This window comes from Schistocerca nitens, chromosome 6 (assembly GCF_023898315.1).
Source record: "Schistocerca nitens isolate TAMUIC-IGC-003100 chromosome 6, iqSchNite1.1, whole genome shotgun sequence".
NCBI lineage: Eukaryota > Metazoa > Arthropoda > Insecta > Orthoptera > Acrididae > Schistocerca > Schistocerca nitens.
In genome coordinates, this window is record NC_064619.1 from 597,903,655 (window position 1) to 597,928,879 (window position 25,225).

Here is a 25,225-nt window from a genome sequence, read left to right on the forward strand (position 1 = left end):
AATAAACTCAACTGTTGTTTAATGTTCTGTAGCTTGTCATTGCCAACAGCATTCATATTTTGATGATTTACTTTCCACATATACGTTGTTGTGGGACGATTGTCAAGTGTCAGAACGTCCTTTGTACATCCAAAGTGTCTGCAAGAATACAATACTACAAAAATACAATTTTTGCATCAAGTACAAAACAGTCGTTTCCCACATATATACAAAAACTCATCACACACACACACACATCCGTGAAATAGGTGCATAAAGTATGATTGAGAACTCTAAACTAAGTGCCTTAGTGCTATTTCTGTGCTTATATAATTACAAATAACATACTTCTCACACAGTTAGCATTTCAAGTTTGACATAAAAGGGTAATGTACTGAACCTAACCTGTCCAGGTTTGTAACTGCAGAAAATATACGTCAGCTTACATACAACGCTAAGCAAGCGAACACATCAACCAACACTGTCTAAAAACTGCCAGGTTCTGGAAGAATGTAATTAATTACATTATTTGGGTCCACTTTGGTGCAAGTCACATGATACACCCTCAGATTAAATATTTTCATATCTGGAATGTTCCATGATGCTTTTCAAATGTTACAATAGTAACATATCTAAAATACATAATGATTGTTGTCACTTCCGGCTGTAGAAATGTTACTAGTGGTTTGTAGTATGTACTGACGTCGTCCGTGGTTTTTACAAGTTTTTCGTTAATCCTTCATCTCCACAAGCACCATTTTAGGTGGGACTAAGATGATGCATCATGCTTTACGTTACAAAATATGATCCATGTTATTTATAGCATAATAATGCCTTTTACATGGTATAGTCAAGGTTATGTACAATAACAGCTTTCGACGAAGACAGGAATATTTAGTAACCAACTGTGGTGACAAAGTACTATGAAACGTTTACAGACTGTATTTCTTAAAGTAAAGAACTAAGTAATACCAAAGCCGAATCAAAATACGTTCTATAAAACACACACTCACAGACAACATAGCCAAGTGAAAGAACAGGAACTACACGGACACCATTGTAGGAAGGAAGGAAGAAAGTGTTTTGGCGAGATTTTGTTTATGTGTCACTTTAAACTGCTAATTCCGTAATACCCAAAAAGAACTTCTGCTGTATTTACGTATTTCAAAACATGGCCAAACACAGTGCTAGAAGAAGACAGACATGACGCATAGCCAGAGATGATGGTGCATACAGACAGAGATGGAGGTCAATATCCCAAAAATAAATACTTTACCATCAAACTAAAATATTGTTTATTAAGTATAAAACACTTTCAGGTTGCTTATCATAACATGCAAATTCCCTTACTGATATGAAAATTCTAACTTTGCACCAAACCATAATGGTGTCCAATTTTGAACATACTGTGAACAGCAACTGTGAGTACCTCCATGCGATAAAATAAACAGCTAGCCAGGGCCAGAAGTTTATTTACTTAAACTTGACCTAGCTTTCGATAATAACATGAGTATCTTCTTCAAGAGTACATGATTCTACCTAAAACATTTATCACAAAACCAAACAAGAATTTCTAGAACTCAGTTATGATGTAAAGTAACTAAAATCGCCAACTGGAAAATGAAACCGTTACTTAGATTGGTTGAAATAAAACATGTTACATGAAGCATGAGCTAACCAGCTCAAGTTACATACCGTGACTGAAATCAAAATAACCTTTGAAACTGTGTACCTGGGATATTACATATGGCAGTTGAACAGAGGCAAAAGTCGAACTGTACATGTAGCTTCAGATACAATGCGCAGATTAACTACTGTGGGTTGTGCCACGTGCCACATGTTGTCAGCTGATGTTGCAATGAAAAGCTCACTTATGTACAATCTATTGTTTTTGCACTGACCTGCCATAATACAAACAAATAGTAAAATATTTCGCTATCAGAGTAAAACAGTGTAACAGTGCTGTTGCAGTGCCAGGCAATTAAAATCTCAGAAATGTCAAGAAATCCAAAAGTGCACTAGCTGCTACATTTTTTCACAGTACACACGTGTTTAAATCTTCATTACATGAAATAATACATTATCTACTTCTCTAATGAAGAAATGGTAGGAGAAATTAAAACTCTGAATAAAACATAGCAAAAAAAATACATAGGCGTGCAGCTCTGTAAAAGTACATAGCAGTGCCCTATTTTAATAAACAAAGCTATCAAAGAGTAAGCCCATCTAGTGAGCTAATGAAAATATTACGTCACTTTGTGTGAGGATAGTAACGCTTTCTGACAGGAAGTTCTGTTGACAACAATTTACCCTGGCAATATACACTCCTGGAAATGGAAAAAAGAACACATTGACACCGGTGTGTCAGACCCACCATACTTGCTCCGGACACTGCGAGAGGGCTGTACAAGCAATGATCACACGCACGGCACAGCGGACACACCAGGAACCGCGGTGTTGGCCGTCGAATGGCGCTAGCTGCGCAGCATTTGTGCACCGCCGCCGTCAGTGTCAGCCAGTTTGCCGTGGCATACGGAGCTCCATCGCAGTCTTTAACACTGGTAGCATGCCGCGACAGCGTGTACGTGAACCGTATGTGCAGTTGACGGACTTTGAACGAGGGCGTATAGTGGGCATGCGGGAGGCCGGGTGGACGTACCGCCGAATTGCTCAACACGTGGGGCGTGAGGTCTCCACAGTACATCGATGTTGTCGCCAGTGGTCGGCGGAAGGTGCACGTGCCCGTCGACCTGGGACCGGACCGCAGCGACGCACGGATGCACGCCAAGACCGTAGGATCCTACGCAGTGCCGTAGGGGACCGCACCGCCACTTCCCAGCAAATTAGGGACACTGTTGCTCCTGGGGTATCGGCGAGGACCATTCGCAACCGTCTCCATGAAGCTGGTCTACGGTCCCGCACACCGTTAGGCCGTCTTCCGCTCACGCCCCAACATCGTGCAGCCCGCCTCCAGTGGTGTCGCGACAGGCGTGAATGGAGGGACGAATGGAGACGTGTCGTCTTCAGCGATGAGAGTCGCTTCTGCCTTGGTGCCAATGATGGTCGTATGCGTGTTTGGCGCCGTGCAGGTGAGCGCCACAATCAGGACTGCATACGACCGAGGCACACAGGGCCAACACCCGGCATCATGGTGTGGGGAGCGATCTCCTACACTGGCCGTACACCACTGGTGATCGTCGAGGGGACACTGAATAGTGCACGGTACATCCAAACCGTCATCGAACCCATCGTTCTACCATTCCTAGACCGGCAAGGGAACTTGCTGTTCCAACAGGACAATACACGTCCGCATGTATCCCGTGCCACCCAACGTGCTCTAGAAGGTGTAAGTCAACTACCCTGGCCAGCAAGATCTCCGGATCTGTCCCCCATTGAGCATGTTTGGGACTGGATGAAGCGTCGTCTCACGCGGTCTGCACGTCCAGCACGAACGCTGGTCCAACTGAGGCGCCAGGTGGAAATGGCATGGCAAGCCGTTCCACAGGACTACATCCAGCATCTCTACGATCGTCTCCATGGGAGAATAGCAGCCTGCATTGCTGCGAAATTTGGATATACACTGTACTAGTGCCGACATTGTGCACGCTCTGTTGCCTGTGCCTATGTGCCTTTGGTTCTGTCAGTGTGATCATGTGATGTATCTGACCCCAGGAATGTGTCAATAAAGTTTCCCCTTCCTGGGACAATGAATTCACGGTGTTCTTATTTCAATTTCCAGGAGTGTATTTATGCAGTCATTACTACTGGCTTGAAACGTTTAAAGAAACCTTTTTTTCCTCACTTGAACTACTCATTTAAAAACAGGCCATTGATATTCATTGTGTGTCTAAAAATCTCTAGTACCTCTACAACATATAATCATCACTATTTCTTTGCTTTTTGGGCGATCTCTATTTCTTTGGTTCTTTTCAGATTATGAACTGACATTAGCAAGTGGCCTGTGAATGTAGCATTATGCACAGTAGTATCTTTTCACCTAAACGATGTCCTTTATACCAAGTATTTAATGCCCTTTCAGTTTCACCGTTGTAAAATATTGAAAATCCGTTGCATGTGATCTTATTAACACCTCAACTTCATCAACGGTCATTTGTGGCTTTAATATTATGAATTAAATTTTTCTTTGGACAATTGTCGGTGGAGAATACTACTTCGCAACCATATATTTTAACAAACAATCGTTTAATCGTACGTGATATATCGCCTGTAAAAGGCATTGAAGTTTACCTTTCTTTTCCACTATTCCTGGTTTTAAAGTCTAAGGTGGTGCCTCCATTTCTTCTCAAAAATTTTGTTTACTGTAGACTGTCTTTATCCATTAATATGAGCTACAGTTTTCATTAAATACACCTCTTTCTCTATTTTTATCTTGAGTTAAAGATGCTACTACTGTACAATGCATGGTTGATAGATAAAAGCCATCTTTTGGCATTAAGGGTGCATTAAGTCAAACGGTAAAGTATAATCTGTGTAAGTTGCAGTACGAAAAAAAATCAAAACTTATTATGCCACCTGTAATGACATCTTTCTATATAAAAAGCTTAGTTCCTGGTTTTATTTTGTATCTGAATCGTTAATTTAATTTTTTCATGAAGACTGTCAAATATCTTCAACAGCTGATCAGTTTCATCTATTGTCCCATTAAAAACGATCGAAGTTTAAGAGAGGCTGTGTTAAGACGTGTATTTATGGTTACCTGAGGTTGTAGAATATAATTCAGTTCAGAATGCTTATTTGTTAGTGTCAGCCACCACTGCTTTGCGTGCTTAGTATTACCAGCATAACATGACAAATGTTTTCCACTGCTTTATAAAATTAATACCCTAGCATGAAGTTGTTATAATGTTGGGGTGACATTGAAGGCACAGGAACATTTGTTTCTTCACTACAAGAATGTGTGGCTCTGAGCACTATGGTACTTAACTTCTGAGGTCATCAGTCCCCTAGAACTTAGAACTACTTAAACCTAACTAACCTAAGCACATCACACACATCCATGCCCGAGGCAGGATTCGATCCTGCGACCGTAGCAGTCGCGTGGTTCCAGACTGTAGCGCCTAGAACGCTCGGCCACTCCGGCCGGCCCAAGAATGTGTATCACTACTACCGCTCAGCATTCTATTTCATCCAAGTGTCATGTATCTTCCACATTGTAATATCAGACAATGATGGCATTTTAATTACAAGATGAAGTTAGTACCCTAGCACAGGGTCACTATAATGTTTGACTGACTTTGATAACAGATGAGTTTTTGGCGTGGGGAGAATATTGTTTTCTTTGCTGATTCTCGTCGACAAGTGCACTTCAGGCTGTAAGTTGGATCAGCCAGTAGTGGTCATGTGTGTTCTCCGATGTTATAGAACCATTTTTTAAGGATTTTGATAAACTTAATGCCTGGTACTTAGCTTGACCAACACTCCTCGAGTAATTTGTTATTCCAGTAGTGATGTCACAGAGTGATGTACTTCGGGCAAGTGAGAGACTGTTTACTCTTAGGACAATGTATCTTTGACTTGTTGTATTGTATGTTCTGTGACTATGTAATAAAATGTTGTTAGACTGTTAATCGCTGCTCTACTGTGATTCACGACATAAAAATTTGGTGCAGAAACCCGGGATAGACTTTGCCCGAAACAATTTCCACGATTGCCGTCGTGGAACCACGATTTCTGGACGCACGTCACGCGGCAATACTACGAGGGGGTCTTACTGCAGCGATTTGTCACACCACGCAAGCTCTTCGACGGCAACCGCCTGCATACACAGCTAAGTTCAACTGAATTATCACGCAACATGTTTTGTAGTGCCATTTGTAAAGGCAACTGATTACATTATTGCCGCTGTGTACTGCTATTGTAGCTGTTCGATTAGCGCTTTAACGAATTATCAGATCCTACGCTACGCCTGTAGATTGTTTATGACTAGTGCTGCCATCTAGCGACCATCAATTGAATTACTTCGACTAGCGATCCAAAGATAACGCCTTACTACGACCAGCTGATCGCTAGCCGACACTGCTTTAAACCTTGGAGTAATCGGACCGAATGGACATGCCAGACCACAGATCAGACGCACAGTTACACTCTCTAAAGAGAAAACGCATGAGAGAAAGAGCAAACATTACGCGACTCGTAGCGGAAGTTTGCAAGGTTGTCAGACACATCGGAAATCGCGGATTATAAATATTACAATGACAGATTGGGAAGCGTTCTGAACCGCCTCATTAAATTAGATGAGGATATTCACGAGTTGTTAGACGATGACGAATACGAAGAAGATGTTCTTAAATGCGAAGATTACAAAGACACTGCGAAACTGACAATTTCTCGATTGTCTCACGAAATAGAGAAACAGCTTGCAAAATCGGTAGCAGACATAAATATTCCCAACAAGTGACAATAAGGCAGCAGCAAGATTTTAATAAGTTTTTCAGACAATTTAGATGTGGAGGTGTTTACTTTTAAGGTCTGTTGTGCTTCCAAAGTTTGGTACAGCAGTCGATCTTTCGTTCTTAGCAAGTGCTGCTTAACGTGTAAGTTTCATCAATAGTGCCAATGTGCAGTATGTGTATATCATTTTTAATCTTACAGAACAACTGATTTATGACAGTAGTGTCACATGCATTATGTTCTCAAAGCCTTATATATTTAGAGAAGTAACAGATTTTATATTAGTGAAAAGTTTGAGTTTCCGTATTTGCAGTTTTACTTGTGTATTATGATAAGCAGCATGCATGTGTCTTGTACTCGGTAAATGATAAACAGAACTTTTTTGGTGGCAGATTATTTACTTTCCAAATATTGGCCTTCCATCTCTGCCTTGTTGCACCATCACTGTTGACGATATTTCATCTCTGTCTTTTTCCAGCACTGTGCTTTTCAGTATGTAAATGTAACAGAAGTTCTCTTTGCGTATTACGAAAAAAAGCTGGATGAGTGATGTATTTCAATAACATTTCATCAAAACACCTCCTTCCTTCCTAAAGTTTTATTCAGTTGTTTGGTTATGTTGTGTGCGAGTGTGTTTTACATTACATATTTTCATTAGATTTTGATGTTATTTAGTAGTTTATTGTAGGAAATGTTGTCTGTAATCGTTTTAGAGAGCCTTGCTACCATAGTTCCATTTGGTAAATATTGCAGCCTGTGTCGAAATTGTTGTTAGTAGAAGGTATGATGTAGACTATTGCTAGGTGTGTCCCAATTTTCGTTATATTCCAGAAGTACAGAATGATCCACACAATCAAATGACTACATTGTTCTGTATCGTATAGCTGATGGTAAAACAGTTGCTTGTCTTTTACTTTTCACTTCAGAGCTTTGACATGTCTGTACAATGTTGCTTTCACGGTAGACTAGCAAATCTGGCGATGATCAACAGTTACTAAATACGTGGGGGAAGTGGATATACAAGGTGCGATTCAGAAGTTTCAAGACGGATTCATTTCTGAGTATAAGTGAGCGCGCGGACCAGTTCCGCCGGGTGGGGGAAGTAGTGGGGGTTCTCAGCGAATGAAGTGATACTGCGGCAGTTGCCTCCGGAACCCAGGAGAGTGCGCATCGCTTGCAGCGTGAGTGCATGTCATTGACCTCGGTCGGAAAGTGGGAGAGGTGGAAATGGAGCAGCACTTGGAGCAGCGTTAGGCGATTAAGTTTTGCGTGCGACTGAACAAAACCGCCACGGAGACTCTCGGTACGGTTCAAGAGGCCTTTAAGGAAGAAGCCATGTCCCATGCAATGGTTTTCATGTAGCACAAACGTGTTTCAAAGATGGTCGCGGGGCTCTTGAAGACGACGACCGCTCTGGGAGGCCATCATCAAGCCGAACGGACCAAAATGTGGAGAGAGTGAGGGAACTTTTAAATAGTGTCCGTCGTCTTAGTGTGAGTGCTGCTTGAGGGATCGAGTTGGCCGCGTCCGAATGGCGATCAAGGGCGATTGGATTCTCCACCACGACAACGCGCCCGTTCACATGTTGCGGCAGTCGCCGAAGTTTTGGTCATGTTCAACGCGACAACACTGCCGCAGCCACCCTACAGCCCTGACTTGACTCCAAGTGGCTTTTTCCTCTTCCAACGAATCGAGACAGGCCTAAAAGGGAAGCGATTCGACTCCATCGACGCCATCCAGCAGGCTTCGACGAGAGCCCTTGACAGCATGACCCACTAGGCCTTCCAGAAGGACTACGAACAGTGGAAGACGTAATGGCAGCTCTGTGTTAATGCTCACGGTTCATATTCTGAAGAATTTTAGTCCGCTGTACTTAAATGTCCAATAAATTTCTAGTTCTAAGTCTTGAAACCTTTGAATCACACTCTGTAGTTCTCCATATTCTTTGTCCATTTCCTCCTCCCCCTGGCCGGCCAGTGTGGCCACGCGGTTAAAGGCGCTTCAGTCTGGAACCGAGCGACCGCTACGGTCGCAGGTTCGAATCCTGCTTCGGGCATGGATGTGTGTGATGTCCTTAGGTTAGTTAGGTTTAAGTAGTTCTAAGTTCTAGGGGACTGATGACCTCAGATGTTAAGTCCCATAGTGCTCAGAGCCATTTGAACCATTTTGAACCTCCCCCTGTCTTTGTCCGTCACCTCCTCCTCCTTCCTCACTCTGTCCATCTCCTCATCTGCTTCTCTATTTCCACTTAACCTTCTCTCTGTCTGTCTCTTCCTCTCCCTCTCTCTCCATCTCCTCGTGTCTTCTCTTCCTGTCCATTTCCTCTCCCCTCTCCGACTGCCTCCTCTTTGTCTCTGACCTTGAGACTTACTGTTATTGCGAACGAAACCTTGATTGGAAACTAAAGGCTCTTAAAATGGTAGGGGAAAATCTGTTGGGATTATTGTTATATGGGGTATGAGAGAGACGTTTCCAGCTGCTGGATTTGTGAGAACAGTCGCTTCAATGACAGTATTTCTAGAAGTATTAATCTGTGAATGGGGAGGCTTACAAAGTTTCGGTCGATTCAGATTCTGTAGTAGTATCCTAATGATAAGCTGTTAAGCCATAAGTACAAGTTTCCTGTTTTCTGTTAAAACCAGCAGTGAGGGGAAAAAACTGCACATTTTTGTGCACACAGCTTTTGTTTGAAACTACGTACAAGAAGAAAGACTATCTATAGAAGAAACAGTTTTTCTAATGTTTTCAATGTCCTGCTATCATAGTTAAAACTGACTACAGAGAAAGGAAACTACACATTTTCACAGTGCAGCACAGCTTCTTCTTTTTCACGTTTGATTTTAACAGATAACCATAACACTGTTAGCTAAAAAACACATAAACCTTATGCGCATATGAAGGCAGAGGCCCTGCCGCAGTGGTTACACCGGTTCCTGTGAGATCACCGAAGTTAAGCGCTGTCGGGCGTGGTCGGCACTTGGATGGGTGACCATCCAGGCCGCCATGCGCTGTTGCCATTTTTTGGGGTGCACTCAGCCTCGTGATGCCACTTGAGGAGCTACTCGACCGAATAGTAGCGGCTTCGGTCAAGAATACCATCATAACGGCCGGGAGAGCCGTGTGCTGACCCCACGCCCCTCCTATCCGCATCCTCCACTGAGGATGACACGGCGGTCGGATGGCCTCGTAGGCCACTCGTGGCCTGAAGACGAAGTGCTTTTTTTATGTACATCTGAATGTTTGTTGGGGCATCAGGTAAAAGTTGAAGTAAATGAGTCATGAACTGTTCGAGATTTTTGCTAACAAAGTTTGCGTAGCAGAGTTGTCTTCAGTGATGATTGTCACCTCGAACTGAAGCCTCATGATCGGTGAAGACGTGTCAGGAGACGCTCTGGACAGCGGTGGGATACCAACCTGAATGTCGCCCGTCTTATGGCACGACTACCACCAGTGATGGTGTGGGATGCCATTTATTTTCATAGGAGGACTCCTTTGGTTGGCAGCCACAGCAAAGTATAGCGGTACGTCTACGGTATTCAACAGGCTGTTTCATTCTCTTTCGTGGTAGGAAGTCCTGGGTTTACATTTCACCAAGATAATGCCTACCAGTACACGGCGAGAGTTTCCCCTATTTGTCTCTATCTTAAATTTTCGCTGTGACATTGCAGTTTCTAACTTATCTACGATAACGTTGGAAGCTGAAGAAGTGAATTAAAATTGGTATTGTGGCTGGGACTCGAACCCTGCTCTTCTTTCTTAGTAGACAGGTATGCTGACCATTACACCACCGCAACATTGTGGTCAACACAGCTGCATGAACTACTCAAGTCAAGTACCCTCCCCAACACAAACTCCAGTTCACATCTCCCCTTATATTTTCACTATTACCAGGGCTCTCCAACATTGGACAACAGCTATGTTGACCATAATGGTGTAATGGTCAGCACATAACAAGTTGTCTTTATGCTTGTCAAACCCTACCTTAGCCAGAAAAGTCACCACGTATCCCCGTGAATGAGACCCATTGGAGCATTGTGGGCAAGGCCCTCCAGTCAGCTCGGGATTTTCACGATATAACGTACCAATTAGGGTTTGGTACGATAACCCTCAGGAGGACATCCAGCACTCTATCACCCAATGTCAAGGCGAGTAGCAGCGTAGGTAGTGGCCAGAGGTGGACGAACGTGTACTGGCTTCCTCAGTTTCAGAAGCACATTCTCTTCTGTAAATCATCCATTTTTTCGGAAATCGTAATGATTTGTTTGCCTTTCCACATACATCACATTTACTGGTTTCCATCCCATTCGAATAATTCCTTTGTTTTTTTTTGTCTCATGGAAAAAAGAACACATTGACACCGGTGTGTCAGACCCACCATACTTGCTCCGGACACTGCGAGAGGGCTGTACAAGCAATGATCACACGCACGGCACAGCGGACACACCAGGAACCGCGGTGTTGGCCGTCGAATGGCGCTAGCTGCGCAGCATTTGTGCACCGCCGCCGTCAGTGTCAGCCAGTTTGCCGTGGCATACGGAGCTCCATCGCAGTCTTTAACACTGGTAGCATGCCGCGACAGCGTGTACGTGAACCGTATGTGCAGTTGACGGACTTTGAGCGAGGGCGTATAGTGGGCATGCGGGAGGCCGGGTGGACGTACCGCCGAATTGCTCAACACGTGGGGCGTGAGGTCTCCACAGTACATCGATGTTGTCGCCAGTGGTCGGCGGAAGGTGCACGTGCCCGTCGACCTGGGACCGGACCGCAGCGACGCACGGATGCACGCCAAGACCGTAGGATCCTACGCAGTGCCGTAGGGGACCGCACCGCCACTTCCCAGCAAATTAGGGACACTGTTGCTCCTGGGGTATCGGCGAGGACCATTCGCAACCGTCTCCATGAAGCTGGGCTACGGTCCCGCACACCGTTAGGCCGTCTTCCGCTCACGCCCCAACATCGTGCAGCCCGCCTCCAGTGGTGTCGCGACAGGCGTGAATGGAGGGACGAATGGAGACGTGTCGTCTTCAGCGATGAGAGTCGCTTCTGCCTTGGTGCCAATGATGGTCGTATGCGTGTTTGGCGCCGTGCAGGTGAGCGCCACAATCAGGACTGCATACGACCGAGGTACACAGGGCCAACACCCGGCATCATGGTGTGGGGAGCGATCTCATACACCGGCCGTACACCACTGGTGATCGTCGAGGGGACACTGAATAGTGCACGGTACGTCCAAACCGTCATCGAACCCATCGTTCTACCATTCCTAGACCGGCAAGGGAACTTACTGTTCCAACAGGACAATGCACGTCTGCATGTATCCCGTGCCACCCAACGTGCTCTAGAAGGTGTAAGTCAACTACCCTGGCCAGCAAGATCTCCGGATCTGTCCCCCATTGAGCATGTTTGGGACTGGATGAAGCGTCGTCTCACGCGGTCTGCACGTCCAGCACGAACGCTGGTCCAACTGAGGCGCCAGGTGGAAATGGCATGGCAAGCCGTTCCACAGGACTACATCCAGCATCTCTACGATCGTCTCCATGGGAGAATAGCAGCCTGCATTGCTGCGAAAGGTGGATATACACTGTACTAGTGCCGACATTGTGCATGTTCTGTTGCCTGTGTCTATGTGCCTGTGGTTCTGTCAGTGTGATCATGTGATGTATCTGACCCCAGGAATGTGTCAATAAAGTTTCCCCTTCCTGGGACAATGAATTCACGGTGTTCTTATTTCAATTTCCAAGAGTGTGTATATAATTCCATTGTTTTTTGTCTTAGAGTATCGCGCACCAAATTTGAAGGTAATCGATCAAGAACTTTTGCACTTTTTTCCTAACAAAGTTTCCCTATATATATATATATTCTGTGTCCGTCTGTAACACGATAGTTGTTTGATGTTGTTGAATGTAAATCCTAAATCTTGACTAATCACGTTATTTGTTGTATAAACAGCACTTGCTGGTCATTATTTAATTTCCTGCAGTTGAAACTAAGATTCGTCTAATTTAATCATTCACAAAAATGTCCAAAATAGGTTAGGACAAGTTACAGATCGGAATTTCTATCTGTGTTTCAGGCTACGTCCGTGACGAGACGGGAGACTACCCGTTGTGTATACACCTCCTCACCGGACTGGTGGCTTTCTGTATGCTGATGTGGCTTGCTGAGGGCATCTGGCGATGGTACCGTCAGAAGAAATGACTTTTCGCCTTCCGTCAACCACCGAGTGTGAATGAAACATTCAGCGTGGAATCTCCGTTCGCATTGTGGTCATTGAAAAATCTGGCAGAGTTATTTTCCGTTGGAATCACTTTGCACAGCGAAGGCATCCGGTTGCTATTTGCTGCCATCACCATAAATGTCTCTGGATACAGTCGCTGTTTATGGTTTATGAGTACTGTTCATTCGCAAGATTTCAATTGTGGTATCACAAAGATAAGGTACGAACACTACGAACTTTGTAATGTGTATAATTGTGACGAAAGAATACCATGCACAGCTAACTGCTGGAGACAGAAAGCCTGTGAAAATTCTTCAAGGTTCATTCAGTTACTATATTTTCTGTGTAGCCGAAAATGGAAAAAAGACCTATTTCTCACATTCACACGATATGTGAGTTTGGATAGAGAAGATAGAACTTAATTCTACGACTTATAATTTTTCTGTTTATAACTATAACGAATATATACATTTTAAGACGACATTTTGTACAAATGCATGAATATAATATGTAGAACAATTTAAAAGAAGTAACATTATTTGACTAACTGCCTATTGGCTTCTGGCTATTGGCGTCAGAAAAATCATTATATGAACGTCGGCCGAAGAACCCGAGACAGAAGCCAATAGGCAGTTTGTCAACAAGTGGCCACCAAAGCCTTCACAATTTTGTAACATTATTTGAACACACAATCTCTAATTGTCATCTAGGAGATGGCAGGATTTTCACACGAACTCCCCTCGGGTAAAACCCTTACTACCAAAAGTAATACCTTTCATAGAATAAGTATTTTACACCCACACATTTTCAGAAAATTTGTAGGAGTGTTGACGCCACAATAAGCTTGAAGTACTAGGATGAAATCAAATACAACGTATCTCATAGGTTTAGAATCAAAATTTTGATGATGGTATGGATCCTGTAAGTAGTAAACCGTTTATCAAACACACATAATTCAGACATTGAGAACTCTTGGTTTAGCAATGCGAGTAAGTCACTTGTTTATTTTTCTAAAAAAAGACACTTCCTGCCACATAGTGGTCGGTGGGGCTAGCATGGAAAATGAAGCGCTACCGACTGTAATGTGACCACGATGGAGTTTAATGCTGTTTTCTCCTTTCCAACAACTTTTTTACGGAGATGTGGCGAAGTCAGTGGGTATAATGAAGTACAGCGAAACTGAGTGATATTTGACACACGAATTATGTCGTTTAAACTTTAGCACAGTGATTAGCAAAGTATAAGCGAAACCGGGTGATATTTGATACAAAAACTACGTGAGTTAAGCTCGCGCTCGAATAACTATAATGTACTTAACACATAAGTAAGGCTTGCTTCCACTTGTCTTACACCAGATGCATGAGCTATTCAGAAACTGTTGGAGAAGAAATGTTTGTTTACACGAAGTTACATCTTAGATGAACATAATATAGCTGCCTGCAGGATGTCCCAGGAGAAATGCTCAGCATTCACTAATGTGACAGGAAGGATTAGGTGTATCAGAAAAGTCCAGTATACATGGGTTCTAAAATACGTACTTTAAGAGCTATGAGCATTTCTTCATGTTTTGTACTACAAGCTCTTTGCTTTCCATATTCTGAGAGGTGGTAGTAAGGACCAGAAGATGAAAAAAAGTCCAGTTCACATGGGCTATATTGTGCATACCTTAGGAACAATGAGTGCTTGCACATCCTCGATAACGTGAAAGACGTCTGTGCTACTGAACAAGTGCTCGCAGTTGGTAAGGCATGTATCTGAGAGTCCATGTTTACCAGACCTTTTTGCTTCGAATGGTCGTTTCCGCCATGTCTCTGAGTATTTACCATTCCTCCTGGGCCACGCTATAAAAGCACATCCATTAACAACTCCAACAATATTATCAATCAGCCACAGAAGCTTACTCTGGAACTGGTGTTTCTTAGCGCAGCAGATCACATCTACGGAAACTTCAAAGCAGCAAAGGTACTGGCTCGAATGGGAAATAGATATATATCCCTTCACTTTTTCTTGTTCCTTGCTCGAAGATCACGTATCGCTTTTCCTCAGGAGGCAGAATTCGGCAAAAACAGGCCTTCGGTCAAATTGCACATTACTTTTAGCACCCGCGCGCCGACCTCCGAGACCCTACAATTGCGTAGCGAAACGGCACGAAGAACTGCATTGTTGTCATGGGCAACCTGTGTGGGACGTGCAGATGTGTGAACAGAATGCACTGTTCCCATACAAACCATTTTGAGGAGCCTACGACGTGCGACAATAAAGTAATGAGACTGATTTACTTTGCAAGATGTGGCAACCCTGCAGGCTTGCGTAGGGACAATATCTTTGACCTTGGTCTATAAGCTGCTTTTAGTCCAAGCGGCACATCGATGCAACTGCTTAGTCGTGAGTTGCGCTGTGATAAGTTAACATGTGTTTGTGTCTCTCGTCACGGAAATGGAACCGCATAATATTGCGCAAAGGTACGCCATTTCTTTTTGAGTTAAATTGGGTGAAAACGCGACAACCTATGGTAAGCTTCAGAAGACTTTTGGAGAGGAGGTTATGTCAAGAGCTCAAGTTTTTCATTGGCATAAAATGATTTGTGATGGCAGAACGCATGTTGAAGAAGACCGCAGTGGACGACCATTAACCTCACAGACCACACCTCAACTTGGCCAGGGTGCCTCCTAGACAAACAGTTAACCAATATTACTACAAAGAAATTTTAGAAAGACTTCGTAAAAGAGTTCTTCGTGTCTGTGCCAACATTGCTGATAATTGGATTCTGCATTACGATAATGCGCCATCACATACTGTTCTGTCTGTACAGCAATTTTTAAGCTCAAAACTAATTTCAGTACTACCGCAGCCACCTTATTCACCAGATATCGGTCTGTGCGACTTTTTTATATTTCCAAGAGTCAAAACGGCGGTCAAGGGGCACCTTTTCCAAACAACACAAGATGTTCAAAAAGCTGTGGCGAGGGTCTTGGAGGATATTAGAGAAGATGAGTTCCAGAAATGTTACCATCATTGACAGAAGCGCTGGAAAAATTGTGTACAATCAGAAGGGAACTACGTCAAAGGAGACAACACTTAACTTGACTAAAACGGTAAGCAAATTTTTTTCCCATCAGTCTCATTACTTTATTGTCGCACATCGTATATCATAACATGTCGAGTTATTTAAAATCATTCCTAACAGCTAAGAGTGCCTTTAATCACAGTAACTATGTTGCAGTTACATATGGTTTCGCCGAGGTAGAAGTTTAAAGTAATCGCCGCCCACTGACAATGTTTTGAAAAAAGTCTGAGTGCTATTGCTGAGTGCCAGTGCTGGGCAGCTGTTGGCAGTCTGCAGTCAGCAGGCAGTTTGGTGTCGCGTGAGGAATGTAGCCGGGTTGAGAGTACTTACGGGCCGGCGATGTTTGGTTACAGTCGCTGATTTGTTTGGTCTATGACTTTTCTCGCTGCCTTATTTCAGTTTGAAATAATAGAAATCGTATCGTGGCACGCAGAATATTAATTAATTGTAGTTTCAAAGTACACTGAGGTGACAAAACTCATTGGATGCTTCCTGACATCATGTCGGACCTTCTCTTGCCTGGCGTAGTGCAGCAATTCGACGTGGTATAGACTCAGCAGGTCGGTTGAAGTCCCATGCAGAAATACTGAACCATCCTTAATTGCGAATGTCTTGCTGGTACAGGATTATGGCAAGAAACTTAATTCTCAATTATGTCCCATAAATGTTCGATAGGATTCTTGTCGGGCAGTCATTCGCTTGAATTGTCCGGTATGTTCTTCAAACCAGTCACGAACAATTGTGGCCCGTTGACATGGCGCACTGTCATCCATAAAAATTGCATCGTTGTTCAGGACCATGATGTCTATGAGTGGCTGAAAATGGTCTCCAAGTAACTGAACATCCAAGAGTACACAGTCCATTCCATGTAAACGAAGCACAGACCATTATGGAACCACCACTAGCTTGTACAGTAGCTTATCGACAACTTGGGTCCATGATATCGTGGGATCTGCGCCCTACCATCAGCTCTTACCAACTGAAATCGGGGCTTATCTATTTGTCTACGGTCCAACCGATGTGGGCGCGAGTCCTGGATGTCATAGCCCAATAACGCCAAATTTCACTGCACTGTCCTAACGGGTAAGTGCGTCGTATGCCCCACATTTATTTCTGCTGTTATTTAACGCAGTGTTTCTTGGCCGTTAGCACTGCCAACTCTACGCAAATGCCGCTGCTCTCGGTGGTTAAGTGAAGGCCGTCTGCCATTGCGTTGTCCGTGGTGAGAGGCAACGCGTGAAATTTGGTATTCTCAAACACTCTTGACACTATGGACCTCGGAATATTGAATTCTGTTTCTCAAAAGAGAGGAACGTGAAGGGTGGAAGAACAGACGTACCTCTCTCGGTTAATTTTCAACACAACTTTCATTCACGTTTTCTTTGTTCAGCCAGTTTTTGCGCCCTCTCCACCTTTGAAGATTGGCTATCTCTCCACCCCTTGGTTCAGCAATGCGTCCAAAATGAAAGACATTTATCGCCGAGACAGTTTGTCATTCAGGACACAGAGATTTTCGACAGAGAATTCTTTCCGCAGTAGAAATTGCTGAGTGTTGGGTCTCGTGGGTGAGGGTTTATCAAATAGCATCCGTCAATATAAGTGAACTTCCAGTTCAAAACCACACTTAGAGAGTCAAAAGAGAAGAGTACAGGAGCACCATTTACATCCTCGTCTTAAACTAGTTGTGCAACCATTGAGGCCAAATGATTTCGAATCCAGAGCACAGTTCTGTTGATGAACTGTGTTTTGATAAGACTCGGCGTCGTCGCTTTTGACGAGTTGCTGCGAGTCGAAGTTGTTGCAATACCCTATAAGTACTTGAAGTAAACAAAAAACCGAAATATTAGAATCGAGTTATTAGTTTCTCATCTCGAAGTACGCAGCCTAGGATTCTCTACCATCGGTTTAATTTTGACCAGAGGCCTTTTGGGGCTGCATGTATGTTTTTATACGAGGGTCGGTCAAAAAGTAATGCCTCCCATTTTTTTTCTACTTAAAGAAATTAAGTTAAGTGAAAAATTTGAATTTGGCGCCATTCCTCAAACCTTCTTCTGCAATCCACTGCAGTAGTAACTTTCTGTGTCAACAGGTGGCAGCACAGCAGAAGTTTGTAAGATGGCCGACATCGATGTTCGTTTGAGACAGCGTTGTGTGATTGAATTCTTGAATGCAGAATGTGAAACGCCCATACGCATTCATGAAAGACTGAAGAAGGTGTATGGTGTTGTGACAGTGGATGTCAGCACTGTTAGACGATGGGTTCGTCGTTGTAAGGAAGCTGAAGGGCAAACACCGTTGACTGACGAAAAGCGGAGTGGCAGGCCGGTGAGTGCAGTGACTCCACACAACATTCAGCAAGTTGATGACATCATTCGTGGTGACCGTCGGGTGACTGCAGATGAAGTGTGTCGCATTATTTCTCTTAGTAAAGGCAGTGTGATCACGATTATTAAACAATTGGGGTACTCAAAAGTTTGTGCACGGTGGGTTCCAAGAATGTTAACCGATCAGAATAAAGAGGCAAGGAAAACAATAGCCTCCCAACACTTGCAGCGCTTCCGTTTGGAGGGAGATGAGTTTCTGAAAAAAATTGTGACCGGGGACGAAACATGGGTGCATTTTTTTGAACCCGAATCAAAGAGGCAGTCAATGGAGTGGCGTCACACAAGCTCGCCGAGGAAGAAAAAATTCAAAACTGTGCGATCGGCAGGGAAAGTTATGACAACAGTTTTCTGGGATACAGAGGGTGTGATTCTGGTTGATTTTTTGGAGCAGGGATGCACAATAAATTCTGTTCAATACGTCACAACCCTCAAAAAACTTAAAGCACGTCTTCAGCGAGTTCGCCCAACAAAATCAATGGCAGATGTTCTTCTTTTGCATGACAACGCAAGACCACACACCAGTCGTCACACCTCTGACGAGATTGTCAAAATTGGATGGGAAGTTTTGCCTCATCCCCCATACAGCCCTGACCTGGCACCATCAGACTTCCATCTGTTCGGGCCACTAAAAGAAGCTGATCGTGGGATTCATTTTGAAGATGAGGAGGCCGTCAAAACATCCGTGCGTCAATGGCTTAGGAAGCAGAGCTGTGATTTTTACCGTGCTGGGATACATGCCCTTGTTCAAAGATGGACCAAAACTGTAGAGATGGGCGGAGATTACATTGAAAAATTGAAACGTCCCCTTTTATCAATTTTACACGACTGTGCTTAACCTGACACACAATACTTTTTTAGCGCAACGCTATCTGACTTTCCACACACAATATTTTGTTAACGCAACGCAATCTGACTTTCAAAATTCTCTACAAGAGAATGGCCCTGACTAACATTAACCTGTACTTTTCAGAAATCACTTACCTCACAAAAATCTTGGTTACTCCCACTACTGCAATACAGCAAGCGCCACTAATGCCAGCTAAATAAAAGATTCAAACTATGGAAGGCACTAACTACTGATAGGGATAGTTAGCAAATGAAAGATATTAATAGAGAACAAACAATGTATTTACCTTGATATCATGACAAATTACAAAACTCCACCATCTCTCTCCCCACCTCCACCACTGCTGGCGGCTCACCTCCAACTGCCCAGCGCTACGCGCTGTTCACAGCCAGCTGCCTAACACTCCAATGGTTGAGTATTACAACAATGCAAAGCAGCCACAGACTGCACACGGCACAGCCGGTGATTTTCATACTGAGGTGGCGTTATCAATAAAAAAACCTAAACAGCCTACTTACATAGCCCCCATGCTCCCCACAAAAAATTTTACAAATTGGGTTGGGCAGTGCCCAATACAGATTTGAAAAAATTTTTCATAATTACAATAACTAAGAAATCAAATGCACACACTTATTGATACAATGTTGGTCAAAAGCTAAAATTTTCTCACAGTCCATAAAGACAGTCCTGATCATTCATCACATTGCAGTGTTTTTCTCAAAGTCTGAGCAGTAAAAGAAAATGCACATAGACGTAGTGGATTTCCATGCAGTCTTGAAGAAGTATCGTTGTCCTTCCAACGGAAAGACAGTGCTGACTCTTGACATGCTGACACGTAATGGGCCACAACAGAGCAAACCCACAGCGTAGTCTATCGAAGTTTTGAAGAATATCGTTTGGTAGGTCATCACAGAGCAGACCCACTGTAGTCCTGGTAGAGATTATGGTATTGGTGGGCCACCAGAGGCGCAGACCCACTGCAGTCCTTGTAGAAATAATGGTATTGATGGATCATCAAAGATGTAGACCCACTGTAGTCCTTGTAGAAATAATGGTATTGGTGGGCCACCAGAGGTGCAGACCCACTGTAGTCCTTGTAGAGATGGCCAGCAACCATCTGTTGTGACTGTGCAGGTGCACAATCACCATCGAAGAGTCTTGCGGATAATGTAGCAAGTCCATAACCACCACTTGTGCACTCACAAAGTTTTTGGAATTGTCCTCAGAACAAGCAATGCTGTTATCCAGTCCCTTGCTGAATCATTAAATCACATGCAAACACTATCACTCCCTACTTCTCACATATTGTCCATATACTATGACCAACAAAAACGTGTGCAGTGAAATGTAACTTACAAGTTGCTTAATTTGATGACCTGGTGTCAATTACAATTTTATAACATAAGAACACAATAACAAAGATACAAAACACATCATTCAAGAACATAACAATACAAATAACAGTTGCGGTAATAGGGGCTTTACAAAAGAATAGAAATAAACATATACATCAGTGTTACAAAAATAATGACATAAGTACATACATAAAGATCAGAATAACTTTTGGAACATCAACATCACACATGAGCATTAAAACAGAACAGATAAATGTCTAAACATCTTTACAAAGTAAATAACATAGTATTTGAAAAATTATACAACATAAATCTTATTAGCTAAACACATAAAGACAGGAAAAACACAAATATAAAAGAGTACACAAACACATAGTGAGATAACACAAAAGGAAAGGACAGGGTTCGTTTTCAGTGTAACTTTTGGTACTGCAGTATTTTGCGAACAAAACCTTTTTTGTTCTTGGAGATCTCCCTTCGTTCATCATTATTCCCAAAAAGTCCTATCTGTACCTCTTTTCTGTGTTCCAACCATATTTCTTTCAAAATAGTTAGTTCTTAGTGCACAATACTCATTTTTGCCAAATCTGTTTCTTATATAGTCTACCCCTCTTACGCTAACTTAAATCTACTGAGCTCAGATGCTAAACTAAGGGACGAGGCAATGCAGCATCACATAAAACAATTAATATAAACAGCAATGAAAAAAAACGCAGATTTGCGAAGCAAGCAGCATTAAGAAATTAGCAAAGCAATTGTAATATTACAACTAATCTAAGGCAATGTGCAACAAATAATAACAAGAAATCATTAGTAAAACTGGCTTAACAGAATAATACAAAGTCAAATTCAATAACACTATGCCTGGCAAACAGCAGCAACTTATATCTAAACATGACATAGCTCAAGCAGAAAAAATATTACAGTAAAAATGGCCATGTTTAAAACTTACGTCACATCTTAACACTAGAGTGATGCATCACAAAAACTTACTCTACGAAAAAAATTAACAAGTAGTTGAAAAGAAAGTTATGTATGCAGTTCCTGTTATTAGTCCCTTCTTATTGGTCTTTCCATTCCAAGAGCTCCTTTTTCGAAGAATGTGGGTCATAAAATAATTATTTAATAGATCTGTTGACAGAAAGTGTCCACATTAGCAAATGAATTTTTTTTTTTATAAAACCTATGCTGCAACACAGCTGGAAACTAGATATCAAATGAAATAAGCAACTATGAAAGGCAAAGCATAAAAATATCATTCAATAGTCATGTGACATTTCATAAGTTAGTGGAAAAATCTCTCAACTAGAGAGACAGTAGTCATAATCAGGTGTATAGACATAAAAATATTTCTCGTCATTTCATTAGGCATCCAGTGTAATCATATGTTTTCAAGTTCGACGGTGTCGTTTTTGCGATGCTTTCTACAAAAGAATGTCAGAAGCGAGGTTAATGGCCTCCCTTTTTGTTTTTCTACCTGTGCCGCTTGAAGGCTAATGGCCCCTTTTTTTTTTTTTTATTTTTTCGGGCGGCTGTCGCCCAGGTGGGTGCCCGCGACGCATTACGTGCAGGTGGTCACTTAACTTTCGTACGGAAATATTTACGACAGCAGTTTTCGCTACAATGGCAGTCTTATATAAAAATTTCATAGGTCAAGCATTTGTGTTACAAATCTGTAGAAACAAAATCCTATAAATATAAGTGTCCAAAAAAAAATATTCGTCAGCATTGTGATACATTCACGCATTTACACACATTTCATAATTCTAAAAGTACGATTCTCGGTTTCCAACATCCTTTTCCACAAAGCAGAGTTCCTATCCACTATTCATTACTCCTTACCTTATTATACATATACATATTCGTCGACACTTCAATATTTCATCGTAACATACGTATCATAATCAGATTCCTCATATAGCATCATCTCATTGATAATAAACATACCTCAACAACATAATACACATCGTCGCCGTAAAAATAACATCATAACACCTCAGTCAACTCTCAAAATCGTCGTAGCTTTCTAATTTCAAAACCTAAAAAAAATTCTCTGCTCATGTCAAAAGTGTCATCTGCCTCAAACGTACTTTAAAAATCATGATTCCATACCAAACACATCATTCAAAGCTCACATAGTATCACAATGGTTCCAAAAAAATATGAACAGTTTACAAAGTACAAACAAAATACAATTTCATAAGTGTGAAGTTATTCAACTGTGTAATTACGTAAGCATCTGTCACTAATGTAGTAAAAAAAATGTTTGTCTCTCTCAGTTAAATGATCAGATAGCTGTGTAATTTGTGTGTTAGAGAAATATGGTACCGATGTGTAAAGTTGTATAAGCAAATACCATATTAGCTAGGGTTCCTTGTGGTTGCCACACACATGGTACACAAAGTAGGCGTGTACCCCCCTGAGGATTAATGTAATTATACCCTCAGGTGTTACAGATTACAGCAATGGAATGAAATGTATCACGGAAAACTTTCTTTGTAAAAAAAAAATCTTTAAAATAAATGTTTTAAGTATAAAATTAATCACTCAAATACGTGTCCTGTAGCGCTAAACTGTGCGTCATGTTGTAAGATAATTCTATGAAACTGTCGTAGTTATCGTCCTCTGTAAGCAAAGTTCTGCTAAAGTCAATGTACTTACCTCATGATACACAAAAGTGAAATGCTTTGTGTATAGATATCGTAGTTATTACGCTTATTGTTGTGATGAAGAAAGTACTGTACTGTAACGTATTGTTGTGCTACGAAAAAGGCTGTCTCATTGTAGCTATACCACAAAAGTTACTACTAAAACATGTTTTTCTTTCCAGAAGAATTCAGAAAACTGTGCAGATATAAAACAGATACACCACAAAAGTAACATTGTAAATTGTCACTCATTAGTAGCATCGTGATAAAATCGTGTAGCTGTCACATAAACTAACCTCTGTGTCATCTGGTATCTCTCAGAAAGCACTTTAATTTCAGAATGTATTTTCAAGTAAACCAAAATGTTGCATTAAAATCTCATTAGCAGTACTGGTAAATGTTCTAAGTATGTAAGCCTTACAGTCGTTACATAATCGTGGAACTAACAAGCAAGAATGTACACACACAATAACACTGTGACGTCTGTTCACTATAACAATGCATTCGTAATTTCTGTTTCAATAAGTTCTCTTGGTTCTTGACTGGATATTTAACTTCAAATATTGTTGCATGTTAACAGATTCTAAGTCTGACCAAGCATACTAGCAATGTAAAGTGAAAAGTTATATGGCAAAGACAAAGTTAAAAAGCAGATTATCTCTCAATAAATGGTTTTACAAGTGAAATGTGGTGTAAACCTTTACTCTTCCTAGTACTCAGAGTTTCAGCTTCAACGCAATTATCATGCGGTATACGTCGGTAAAGAATGCTAAAATTTTTCTCAAGGCTAGCGTCTTATGTTATTTTTCTCGGAGCCAGCGGGCGCACGCGACTGCCTGCTGTGCGAGTCATTGTCTGTCTCTTTGTTGGGGCGCGCCGTTATTGGGATTAGGAGACCTAACTTCTACAAATTCACTCTGACGAGAAGGCCCTGCCCTGTTTAAATCCCGCCAGTTCTGATGCAATTCAGGTCTGTCGTTACGAATATATCGTCTGTCGTCATGTCGGTAGGTTCCGTAGTTTCTTCCTTGTCCGTCACGTGGTGGAGAATTTCTCCCTGAATGGTAACTGTGCGCCGCACTGTTGCGTCTGAAGTTATTCTGTCTCCCTTGATAATAATTGTTTTGGTTCCCATATTGTCTGTTTCTATGGTAATCTCTGTCATATTCATTACTACGGAAATGCGATCTTTCTCTGTAACTATTATTCTGCCAACGGTTGTCATACGGGTGATGTCTGTTTTGGTCACGATTTGCGTTGTAAGAATAGCCTTGTGGTGTCCAGTTATTGTTTCTGTCGTCACGGAATTGTGACGTATGTGACCTGTAGTGTTTGTTTTCCTGTTTTCGCATTCGGCGACTGTCTGTGTCAATTTCTAATTCTTGTAGGAGTCCCTGAAAAGCTTCAATGTCGTCTTTGCAACGCCCTGCCAAAATAATATTTCTCAAATGTTCAGGCAATTTCATTAAGCAAATGCGGATGAGTTCTGAGGGGCTGTATGGGTTTGACAGGTACTGATTCTTGTGCAACATGTCTTCAAAATATTTCACAAGACTGGAGAATTCAGATTGTTCGAAATGTTTCATCATTATGATGCCATGTTTTACTCGGTCTTGTGTGGCTTGAGACCAATATGCTGAGAGGAAGGCATGGAAAAATTCTCCTTCACTATGGCAATCGTGAATGACCGATCGCATTCTTACAGCTGGTTCATTCTCTAAATAGCCACACATAAATTCTAACCTGTGCTCCAATGACCAGTTGGGAGGAAAACAATGAGAGAATTGATGGAGCCACGCTTGTGGATGAATGTCACTGCCAGAATTCTTAAATGTTTTAAATTTACGTGTAGTAATGAACAGCTTATAGTCAAAGTCATCATGTCGGCGAGTCGCATATCGGTCATTGTTAGGTCGTGTCGGCCGTTCCATCTCAAAATTCGATGCACATTGCCAGTTTCTTTCATAACTTCCGAAATGCCCTGTGTTATTATTTTGCGGCTTTTCCGTATTTCTAAGTCCCTCTTCCCGTATTGGGGCGCGAGTGTCCTCTGAAATACGTAATTCTTGTATTACCTGTGTCAGCTGATCTTGTACTTCCCGGATTTCTCTTTGGTGTTGATTCAGATTTTGTTTCAGTTTCCTAATTTGTTCGCTCTCTTCTGTGTCATTAAAGACTACCGGTTTTGTGTCATTCAGATTTTCATCTACCTTCGTAGATAAATTAGTGAACTGATCCGAAAGTTCGGCTACTTTCTCTGATAGTGTACTTATTTCCTCAGTGTATTTTTCTGAACCAAGTTTCAGAGTATCTACTG

The 25,225-nt window shown here is 42.2% G+C and overlaps 1 protein-coding gene across 2 annotated transcripts in view; it reads left to right on the plus strand.

Annotated features, from left to right (window-relative positions):
• Positions 1–13,081, plus strand: part of LOC126262904 (monocarboxylate transporter 1-like) — a 116,666-nt gene extending 103,585 nt beyond the window's left edge. For both annotated transcript variants that reach the window (XM_049959808.1, XM_049959807.1), the window contains one exon: positions 12,464–13,081. In XM_049959808.1, the coding sequence (XP_049815765.1) occupies positions 12,464–12,588 (125 nt within the window). In that variant the 3' untranslated portion in view covers positions 12,589–13,081. The remainder of the gene's footprint in view (positions 1–12,463) is intronic.
• The last annotated feature ends 12,144 nt before the right edge of the window (positions 13,082–25,225 follow it).